General features: G+C 39.5%; 1 protein-coding gene across 1 annotated transcript in view; it reads right to left on the bottom strand.

The window, feature by feature from the left end:
• LGI1 (leucine rich glioma inactivated 1) overlaps positions 1-12340 on the bottom strand; it is a 34474-nt gene that overhangs the window by 15857 nt on the left and 6277 nt on the right. Inside the window, exon 3 of the mRNA XM_007187476.1 lies at positions 88-159. Within this exon, the coding sequence (XP_007187538.1) occupies positions 88-159 (72 nt within the window). The remainder of the gene's footprint in view (positions 1-87; positions 160-12340) is intronic.

Genomic DNA, 12340 nt, shown 5'->3' on the forward strand with positions numbered 1-12340 from the left:
ATAATATTTTGGGTCAGACAGCTGTAGGAACCTCAGAGCCCTGAATCATTATGTTAAAAAAAAAAAAAAAAAGGTTATTTTACTTACAAATACTCTAGATGTGGGAGACCAATAAAAGCATCATCACTGATCACATCAAATGAGTTCGATGTGAATAACCTGCCCAGAAAAAGTTCACAATGAAATGGTTAAACTGACAGATTGTCAATCTTTGCTGCTTTTATCTCTCAGAGAAACGAATGGGAGTTGTGCACAGAAAAATGTCTGGATGTCTGCCTTCTACAGTGTTACTTATTCAGGTAATTTTTGCAGCTTTTTTTTTTAACCGTCAATTATCTCATCAAACGCTCATTGAGGGGGTGCCTTGTGCCCCACTCCTCACAGGGATGGATGTCACATGCCCTGGGTAACATTTTGAGATACAATAGGGCAAGTATGGCAGTCGACAGCCAAATCAACATGTTGCAGGTTTCCATGCAAAGACACTAGCAGAATCTCTCCCTCTTGCTCTAGAAACTTCTGGAACATTCTGACCAGGCCAAATAATGGTGTCATGGTTTCAAGCCTGGGAAACCTAGAAAACTAGCTCCATGTCCGGTTATGCTATGATATCTCATAGTAGATAAGCCACCGACACTGGCTTAATAAAAATCAACTAACCTCCTACTTTGAAAATAGAACAGGCTGAAGATGGGAAACAATGAGGCTTAGGAAGAGTCTCAGACCCATTTTATTACTACATAGTTGAAAAGGAATACTTTTACTTGGACAAATTTATTTGCAATTTCAAAATCCGAAGGGATTTGGTTTCAAAATAACTGATGAAAAGGAACATCAACCAGCTTTCCCCACATCCTGTTGAATTTCCCGAAGAATTTTTTTTTCTGAATGGGAGGCTTAACAGAGGTGGTTATAGGTCAAATAATACAAAGTTATTTTTTTAGAGTGACAATTTATGGAATTCATTAGATAAAGTGTTGATAAAAACTGAAAATAAAGTTTTACATGTACTGATGACAAATTTACAATGAGTTCAAGTGACATTTAGTCTACGTGTTAAGGTTTTCATATGGGAGAACCTCATATTTCACTTGTAATTAGAGTCCAAAATGTGACTGTGGTCATGGGACAGACCAGAAGTTTGACATAATTTGACAACTCATGTCTCATACGTACTGTTTAATTGTACTATGTAAAGTCCAATATTCTCTGTTAGTAAACTTTTTGACTTTTATTTTTGAGGTGTAGGGGTTAAAAATAACTGCCACTAACCAACTTAGTGACTTACCCTCTCTGAGCCTGTTAACTAAGGGGATTAAAACTAGGAGATCTCACTTTCTAAACAGTTGTGAATAACTTATTTGAAATCTGGGATTCCTTCAAAATATTGAGAGAAGGGGGTAGCAGTGGGTTAGAGATGAACTGAGCATGAGGTGGTAATTTCTGAAGCTGGAGGCTAGGTCCATGGGAGTGAATTTTACTATTATCTCTACTTTTATATATGCTTGAAAATTTCTGTAAAAATGGGGGAAAACACAAACCAAACAAACAAAACCAGATGATCTTTTGCATTTCTTCCTACGCTATCATTCCTGGAATGATGTTGGATTCTCTTCTATTCCTTCTCCTTCCAACATCATACATAGCTTTATACTCAAGTGATTCACTAGACTCTGAAGAGTCAACACTATCGAATAGTCATACATATTAGATGCCCATAGTTATTCAAACAAATTCAAAGTTTTATGATTTCAGTCACAACTTTGGCAATTGTCTCTTCTTACTTCATGGTTCTGGGAAACAAGAGGATTGCTCAGCCTTACTCCAAGGTAAGCTACCATCCAAAGTCTTCCTTAGGTTCCAGATTTTTGTTTCATTCTGTATAGGCAGCATCAAGGATGGAGAGAATGAAATAAGGCAGTAATAGATACAGAGAAATACCTCCCATGCTCACTGGTTTGCAAACTGTCCCGTGGTTGGACCAGTGACTTCAAAATCACTCACTCCAAGTCACTGGAAGAAATGGCTTCTAACACTAGTTCTCCTTATGTTGAATCATATGCATAACAGGGTAGGATATAGATATTAGTGGGCAGAATTAGCCCACACATGTCAGGGAACTAAAACAGGGTTTCCACTACAATTTTTATCTGCTTGTTCATTGCTTATCCCTAGCACCTGTAATAGTGCCTGTCCCATAGTGGACACTGAATAAACATTTGTAAAAAAAGAGGGATTTACTTTACATTAAATTCTGGTCATTACTACATTACTAGATTGAATGTTCCTTACAGCAGGGGCTTATCTTTATTGACTTTTGGGTCCTCAGCCCTGAGCATATTTCCTGGCTGAATTGTGTTTGTTGAACTAGCTCGTAAGGATCAAAACCTCTGGCTAAAATTACAACAACACGCAAGAATATGGGTGAATCTCACAAACCTAAGTCCAGGGAAAGAAGCCAGAATGCAATAAAGTACATCCTACATGATTGCACTTATATAAAGAACAAAACCCAGCAAAACTAATCTATGCTGGCAGAAGTCAAGATAGGGTTTACCCTCGAAGGTGAGTAGCAACTGGAAGGGGGCACAAAGGGAGTCTTTGGGGTAATGATAATGTTTGGTTTCTTGACCTGGGTGCTGGTTACAAGGGTGTTAACTTTATAAAAAATCATGGCAGGGGTGGGAGTGATGAATAGGCAGAGCATAGAGGATTTTTAGGGCAGTGCAAATACTCTGTGTGCTACCATAATGATGGATACATGTCACTGTACATTTGTCCATAGGATGTACAGCACCAAGACTGAACCTTAATGTAGACTATGGACTCTGGGTGATCAAGTAAGTTCATCAGTTGTAACAAACATACCACCTTGGTGGAGGAGGCTGGTGATGGGGGAGGCCATGCACGTGTCAGGGTAGTGGGTCTATGGGAAATCTCTGTGCCTTCTCTTCAATTTTGCTGTGAACCTAAAACTGCTCTAAAAAAAATTGTCTTAATTTAAACTATCAAGATGTACACTTAGGATAGGCACACTTTTCTTTACGTAAATTATATTTCAATAAAAAGTTTTCTTATAAAAGCTAAAACAAATCCCTCTGGCTAAGATAATAATGAATATCTTAGTCCTTAGATTCTAAATTCAATTGTAATTTTCTTTGGACAAGGATTCCATGGACAAAGATTTGTAAATTTATACATGCATTCTAAATATAGTTGAGCAGGCTCTCCATTTTATTATCCTATATATACTTAAAAAAAACTTAAAAAGGTCCTGTGCTATAAAGGGGTAACATGCCAATCTTTAATTTGTATGGGTTCCTTTATAAATGTTTGATTTCAATATCATGATTTGTTATTGAGCCAGATGTGTTAAAGAATCCCAAAGTCCCTGTTACGGGAAACTGTGTCACCCCACCCCATCTTCACACAAAACAGATCTGGGGCAGACCAGGGTGGCCAGGTTTTATACCGCATGACCTCTGTCCCTTTTCATAAATTATGAGAACAAGAAGGACTCTGTTCTTCATCCAGAGCAGCTGATCCTGGGGTCAGTCAGCATCCCATGGCCCAACTAGTCTGGTTCAAAAAGGTGAGTTGGGCTGAAGATGAATCCCTTCTTGGGGATTTGGAATCACAAACAGATGGAACCAGCCAGCAGAGGAGCTGAAGGAGAAAAGAGGCCTTAGGGTTGAGTTAGCTCCACGGCAGGCAAACTGTGCAAGGCACACTCAGAAGAGAGTGGAATGCAGAGGAGACCTCACAAAGGGCAGTGTGTGTGAAGGCTGGAGCAGGGAGATGCCCAGATCTGTGTGAGATCCTACACCTGTGCTTCTCAATCTTAGTTGCACTTGGAATCACCTGGGGAGCTTTAAGAATACTGATACCGGGTTCTTGCCCTCAGGGATTCTGGTTAAATTCTATACCTGGGGTGTGGTCTGGGCATGGGATACTTAAAAGCTCCCCAGGTGTCTCTTACACACAGCCAGGGCTGCATATGGTAAACTTTCTGGTCAGCCACAATAGCCTTCCTTTACCTGTGGTGACCGAGGGGGCCTGTGCTCCTTGAAGCAGGTGTGGCTGGAATAGTTGCTCTGGTACACAGAGGTGCTGTGGATTGTCCTGTCTCCATAACTACGGGTAGCAGGAGTCCACAATAATATGACTCAGATTTGACAACTGCCCTCACAAAAGTAGCACATGGAGGGGTGGGTGGGGATAAGTGTACTGTCTGAATGAACTGGTTACTCTGAGCTACGAATCAGAGCTCTCTATCCATACACTTGCCAAGCGGCCATCCGGTAGGTTGGTGCAGAGATAATGTAGAGTTTGCCCTCTGCCCCTGATCCTGTGGGAACATTTGAGGTCTCTGCCACTTCCTCTATTCTTAGGGAGGGAAAAAGGCAGGCACTGTTCCCTAGAATTTTGGTGGAGGTGGACACAGGGATGCACCTTGTCCTTTCTGTACCCTCCCCGCAAGGGCTGTGCACTTAGGTCTCTTAGCCATCAGTCTCATGAATGCAGTACGAAAACAACGGAGTGTAGGAGGTGTGGGGAGGATTTTTTTCCTCTGCAACCAAGGGAGTGTATATTTCCTTATCAAGAAAGACATTTAAGACCATACATATCAACGATCAATACCATGCAGGCAATAGCTCATTCTTTAAATGATGATTGTTGCCTCCATAATAGCCTGTATTTCATAGACTCCTGCTGCATTATCTTATTTGGTCTTTGAAACAACTCTGTGAAAGTGGTAGAGTAGCTGTTAATAGCTGTTTGGCAGGAGGAAACTGAGGCCTAGAGGGCTGTTAAAAGCTTTGACCAAGGTCACGAGGCCCAAGACTCCTGGTCTACTGCCCTTTCCACACACTGGGTGGTCTCTCAGTATAGGACCCGGATCACATAGTGATACAACATCCACATTCCGGTAGACAACCATAATAACACTACTCAGCTTAGGCAGATTTAAGAAATCTAATTAAATCATAATTCCTTTTTTAAAGGAATTAATTACTCAAAATAAGCAGTCTTAAAGTCACGTTAAGATCATGTCAACTTGTATTTTTTTCAAGTCAAGAATTTTAAAAATCTGAAGGCAGTTCAGTGTATTCTGCTTAAGGACGCTATATGCTCAGTGTAGAAATTCTGGAAAATAAAGAAAAGCTTAAAGAAGAAAATAAAGATCACTGTAATCATACTACCTAAAGATGTGAATATGTGTATATATAATAAGTATATGATATATACATGTATATATTTATAAAATTGGAATAATAATTTTTATATTGTTCTGTGTCCTCCTTTTACTGTACTTATTTTTTCAAGAACAATTTCTCCGGACAATACATTTTCAATATATAATTTTAACAGACGAGTACGTTTTGTATTATGGAGATATCGGGATTTAACTTTTTTATTGTTGACTCCAATTTTCACTATTATAAACACTACCATAACCACCCTCTCATGCAAGTATTTTTCCATATTCCTAATTCTTTCCTTAGAATAGACTTAGGATAGATTTTTAAAAGTAGCATTATTGATTGTATATGGCTTGTATGTCTCTAGTTTATTACTAACTTGTATCAAATTACATGTTCAATTCTGAATATAAAATGGCCTGTTCTTACCACATCCTTACCAACATTTAGTATTATCATTTTTGTTTCTTTTTCTATGAAATCATGTCCTTTGACCATTTTTGTTGCTTTCTAAGCACCTTTTATTTACTAAGGATATTACCTATTCTTTTCCTTTATTATTTGATGCTGAGTTTTTCCCTACTGATTATGATTTGCCTTTTGAATCATTATTTTTAACATATAGACGTTTTACATTTTAACAAAATATATCAACTTCTATTATATATTCTTTCTTTGCTGTAATTCTTAAAATGTTTTTTCCTACCTTGATATTAATGAAATATTACCTAAACCTCCCTCCTTAAGCTTTTTTTTTGGACTCTAATTTATTTGGGACTTACTTTTATCTATGATGTGAGGTGAGACATTGCCTTGATTCCTGCCTAGATATTTACCCAAATTTGCCAAAGCCTGTTGTTGAATAATTAATGCCCTCCCCGCCCTGCCACTTGCGAGTACATATTACTTCCTTCAAATGTCTGCTATTTTATTGGGTTTTTCCAAAAATGAAATCTTGAATTTACTTATTATTCCCACTGCTTCCTAATTTATTATTTTTTCTGTTTATTATTTATTTTCTCTTGAGGTCCTTAGAATATGTATTGTTTCATGCTCAATTCATATGTTTTTATTCTTTCTGATTTAAAATGAAAGTATCAATATTTAGAAATATGACTTTACCTCTATGTAAAGCATCCAGTAAGTTTTAAATGTAATCTCTTAAAATTGCATATTTGATTTCAACAAATATTTAGAATAATATTCTTAAAATCTCCTGTTGATGATAGTTTGTTTTTTTTAAAAAAAAAGCTTTCATAATTTAAAATTAATATTGCACTGGGACCAGAGGATGAGATCTGTAAAATGTCTGCTAACCCTGAGCTCCAGTTCTTCCTTCTGACTACCTATTTTCAACTGTCTGTAGCAGTGGGTCACATCTCTCCATAAGCAATAAATTAACACCAAGGCTGAAAGGTTATTAGGGGGTTCCTAGTTGAAAAGCTAGGACCAGCAGCACTTAATTCAGAAGGAGCAGAGAAGTGTGTGATAGGGTTAGCATGGAGCTCGAGTGCTGGGATCAGCAATAGAGAAGTAAAGGAAGAAGCAGAGGATCACAGAATGAGGATCTAGCTACATTAGAAGGAGGTCAAGGCTAAGGCTGCCCAATGTCCAGCTGGGGGTCCACAAGAGTAAAATAACTGGGCAGGAGGGACATGTGTCGATGCCAAGGCTGATGGGCTACTGAAGCGGTTTCTTGCCCTGGCTTCTCACCTCTTCTGGGGACCAGGGAAGGAGCATGTTGCAGAGGGAATCGCAAAGCCTGGGTCTTCATTCCCACTTGGCCATAAATCCTCTGTGTGGCCTTGAGCACATCGCTTCTTCTCTCTATGTTGTCAAATGCGGGGTCTAAACTAGCTTGAAAGATGTATGCGTCAGGCTTGTAGCGTTGCAGGCTTCATTCATGGAAGAGTAGGCATGGCCTCTACGTGAGGAGTGGGGCATCGTGGGGAGGCAGGTCTGCAGATGGCTGAATGGGAGGAATAACCCTGCTGGGAAAATCTCCCCTTGTCTCAAACCAGACTGCTCATCTGGTCACATCAGGGCCCCCTGGCTCTAATGACACTTCTTCAGACTCTCTCTAGTCACCCGTGACATCTTAACTGCCATCAGAATTGTCATTGTTCCACAAGTGGTCTGCATTTTATCTTCCAGCCCAAAGCAGATTCTTGCAGCTATGGAGGGGGGGATGATTTAGGGGGCTCTCCCATAAACCCCCCCTCAGTAAGGGCTACTCTGGATGAAGAAGAGAAGAGTGAGCAGCCAGCATTGGGCTGTCACTTAGAGATGGCACTGATTAGGCATAGAATAGAGAATCTGGTTTCTAAGTTTGTGGCTGCCACTTATTATGTAAATGATACATCAAGGAGGTAAATCTATTTCATCATCTGTTAAAATAGGAATGATAGTAACAAAAAGATTTCCTGGAAGATTCTAAGAATTCCATGAGATAATGTATAAGAGCATGTCTCCAATGCTTCTGCCAAGAAATAGCTCAGCAAAGATCATAGACATAAAATATCAGAGCTGGAAGAGCTTTTAGCTCTCTAGTGAAGGACCTTAGTTATATAGAGTGGGAAACTGAGGTCCAGTGAGATTGTCACCTACCTAAGAGAACTGTTATTAGCGTTGTCCAGGGAATTAGGCAGCCATGGGCAGTGTTGCGTAAACATACTTCCAAGTACATATGTGTGCCTGTATGTGTATATGTGCATATATATGTAAATGAGAGAGCAAGATGCATGGGTTACAGCTGTTGGAAGATTCGAGGGCATAGCTGGAGGGGCTGGCCAACTTGTTTAGAGCTGCCTCTGCTTAAATGATTCAGACCTTCTAGCTGTTACTAATATTCTCCTTTATCCAAAAGAATAGGACTGATTGAATGAAAATTAGTAATAGGCTGATGATTAACTTTAGTTAAATGCACACATTCTAAGTGCATGTGCCACTTGAATAATTTACATTTGAATATTTTAAAATATGCTCTTAAGATAGGAAAGCATTAAAATGGGAACATCACATATGAGCGCATTATGTCACAGTTCTTTTTGACTTTCATCCTTGGAAAACATTTTCAATGTAATTCAGCTGATCCTTAAGTAGACCACCACCTCTTCGACCTGGCTTGATGGAGAATAACCTTAATTTTGCTCTCATAAGTCTGAGGGGGGGGACACCCTAGAGAGATATGCCATTCAATTCCTCAGGTGAGGAAAGTGAGACCCGCAGAATTAAGTGACTTATTCAAGGCCACATCTTTTGTCAGCAGCAGCGCCAAGTTTAGAATGTAGATTTTAGATTTGCAGGGATTCCCTGGGGAATATTCTTGGCATGCACACTAGCAAAGACTTGAGCATGGACCCCCCCCCCTTTGGTTTTATAGTTCATTACCTCTCCTCCCAGGATAGTCAAAACTTTTCCTTTACAGACATTGGCATAACTAGTCAACAGCCCACCCTCCCCATGTTGTTTGTAAATTCAGTCTGTATTTCCCTGCTCCTAAAAAACAAAGGAGGAGAGACTTAAATTTTATTTAAAATATTTAAAGCCTATTCTATGCCAAGCCTCATCTTTATCAGATTGCCATCTATTAACTCATTTTGATCCTCCAATGAACACTATAATGTAGGTTTTATAGTCTCCATTTAAAATACAACGAAACCCAAGGTGAGAGAGGTAAAGTAATTTGAAGCTTGTAACTGGCAGAGCTGGGATTCTGTGCCCAGGTATGATCTCCCCCTGGACTGGTAATGGTCATGGGCAAGGCCATGCTTCCTCTTTTCAGTCCTATCAGATCTTCCCAGTATCTGCTACAAATCTAGGCTAGCCTTGCCCAGTAGTTCCCAGAGTGTAGTCCCTGGAACACAAGGCCTTTATGGGGTTAAGAGGTTTTACATGAACAACAACAGAAAAAACCAGGCAAATAAATTTGGGGAAAGTGGGTAAATGAAGTTACTCGGGGTTCCTAATTACACGAATCTTTCTATCCTTAAGTAAATTGAGACTCTTCAAAAGGGATTTAAATATGCAGCTTCCCAATCTTATTGATAATGGGACCCTTTTATCATTGAGTTTTACATACAGTGTGTATACCCAGGGAAATGCTGGATTAGCCATTTGGGAAATAGCTGTGAGGGAATCCTCTCAAAACAAAAATAGTGAGAGTGTAAATTTAAGCTCAAGGGGCTTTTTCCTGTTGAATGGGCTGCAAGTGATAATCTACTTCCTCTGAAAGATGGAGCTCCACTGGGAGGTCCCCAAAGAAGCAGAGTGTGCCACGCTGCTTGACCAGGTGGAGAGCCTGGCAGTGAGTCACTCCTTATATGGAGATAGATGGTTTAATGGATCCTTTAAGATAGGATTCTTTCTACCCGCCCAAGCTCTGTTAGCAAGCCTCTCTAGAACAAGCTGAGGTATAAATAGTTAAGCTAATAAATAAAGCAAGGGACTTCCCTGGTGGCGCAGTGGTTAAGAATACGCCTGCCAATGCAGGGGACACGGGTTCGAGCCCTGGTCCAGGAAGATCCCACATGCTGCGGAGCAACTAAGCCCATGTGCCGCAACTACTGAAGCCCGCGCACCTAGAGCCCGTGTTCCGCAACAAGAGAAGCCACCACAATGAGAAGCCCGCGCAACGCAACGAAGAGTAGCCCCCGCTTGCTGCAACTAGAGAAAGCCCGCGCACAGCAACAAAGACCCAACACAGCCATAAATAAATAAATAAATGAATAAATAATAAAAAATAAAATAAAAAGAAGCTCTTTTAAATAAATAAATAAATAAATAAATAAATAAAGCGAACACCAAAGGCATAGATTCCCAATATCCTACTGTAGGTTAAGAAAAGGAAAACAACATAAAATAATTCCAGAGGCTTTTCTAAGCCAAGGTGCATTGCAAGTAGCCAAGCAGGGATAGAATGGGCAGTTTCCCAAATTTATTTGAGCACAGAACTCTTTTTTTTTTTTTTTTCAGGACAACTGTTCTATAGGACACAAGTTTAGAAAACATTGGTCTAAGATATAACTTTAAAGTATATAAGTCCCTTTCTGTTTGCTCTTTTCTTCACTCCTCTCTCTCTTTCAAAGGAAGGAGACCAGAGTTTACACATACAAAGGAGAGTTGAACCCTAGGGAAACTCGATGTTCTTGAAGCGGGCCACTCTTTGAAAGGGCTTGTCAATGATTGTCTCCAGGAATGAGGACACATCCCCTGCATATCCTCACTAATGGCAAAGGTTAACCCTTTGAGAGGGGATTCAATTTGGGGAGCAAAGCTATGCAAAGTTAAGCCCAGTTATTCATGTTCAAGAGGAAGCAGAGAGAAGTAGTTAAAAGTGAGGATGTGGGTTTACACTCCGGCTCTGCGACTTATGAGGGGTGTGACATCGTGGAGGTTACCTAACCCTTCTAGGATTTAGTGCTTCATCTGCAAAATGGACATAATCACACTTCTTCACAGGGTTATTGTGATGATGAAATAAAAAATGAGACATATACAGTGCTTGGCATCAGGCAATACAAAAATGACAAATGTCCCCTAACAAAACTTTGCCTGGTTTTATTGTATGACTTGTAAACTGGCAGTGAAGACAATTCTCAAAGATCTAGAAACGTTTAGCTATAGAAGCAAAGTTAGGAAGAATCTCTGATCTCCCGTAAGGAATTCTCTGCAAGTCAGGAGTTACTTGTGCATATAAATTCTAGTCTGTTTATTTTTTAAAGGCTCATTGTTTTTTAATCACAATTTACACAGGCAAACACCTGTCATCCTGCCATGTAAATGGGCTCAACAATTCCTTTCCAGTCCTTGCCCCATGGGAGGGATATTGAAACATTGTTTTACCATCAGCCACCATGGGAGGTCCTGGTAAAGTCCCAGTGGACCTGCTTGGGAAATTGGGAACTACATTATTATTCTAATAATAACTTTATAATAGTCAGTTCCATAGAATGAAGCTCTTTCATTTAACAATCTAATTTACTGGTTTGTTAGAATTCATACAATAAATTTTGTCCTTTTCTTTAACAAGGCCATTTTCTATATTATGTATTCTATTCTACAAACAGTACTCTGTTTGTAGAATAGAATAGAATACAATAGAATTTTTAAGCAGAAAGAGACCTTAGTTAATTGAACATGAAGGTCTCAAAATGCCAATTACATATGTTTTGTTTGGTCTTCATCCTGTTTAAAAAAATCTGCCTCCAGATTTCTGCCTTCCCCTGAAAATTTAAAAAATAAGACTGCATATTCATGTGCCACATTCTCATCAGCAATAATCAGTTGAAACTGAAGATGTCATTTTTAGGTAAGACATGTCTTGTCTGGTTTACCCCAGTCACTACCACTCCCTACTGTCTTATACCCAACTGTTTCCTTCATTTACCTTATCACCCCAACCCCCACTGGGCATTTGAGTTTGAGAACCATAATTTAATCTATCTCTGGTATTTTCTACATATAAAATCTGAGGCCCAGGGATACTTGGTCACACAGCCCATTACTGTCTGAACTGGATTTCAGACCCAAGTCCTTTGACTTCTACTTCAGGCTTCTTTCCATCTTACCACAGAACTACTCGTCTGAAGACTGGCCAGTGTTAATTATTTTTAACAAAACTTGACATGTTTACAAAATACGTTTCCAGTTGTTTTTTCATGAGGAAGAAGTGAAAGGGTTCTGCTTCTCCTTTCCCCTCCCATTCTCGGAAAGGTAAATAGTTCATGTTTCTTGTGAGAAGTATTTGAAGAAAGATTTCTTAGAAGGTTCTGATGGAGACCTATGCGTAGAACAATAAAATTTTAAAGCTAGCACTGTAGGCAAACCCAAACTATACAATCAGATGCTAATCTGATGTTAAGGTCGTTCAGATTAAAGTGATTTTCAGAACTATAATAAAAGCTAATGTTTATTGAGTTACAGGAACCGTGCCAAGTGCTTTACATGTACGGTTTCATTGAATCCTGACTGTAATCCTGTGTAACAGGTACTATGGTTATTGCCCACTTTGTAGTTGCAGATAATGAGGCTTGGTTAAACTTGCCCCGAATCACAGAACTAGGAAGCAGCAGAGTGAGGATTTGAACCCATGTCTGTTTGACCACAAAACCTGTGTTCTTTGCTACTTGCCACAT

This window comes from Balaenoptera acutorostrata, chromosome 16, assembly GCF_949987535.1.
Source record: "Balaenoptera acutorostrata chromosome 16, mBalAcu1.1, whole genome shotgun sequence".
NCBI classification, from domain to species: Eukaryota; Metazoa; Chordata; class Mammalia; order Artiodactyla; family Balaenopteridae; genus Balaenoptera; species Balaenoptera acutorostrata.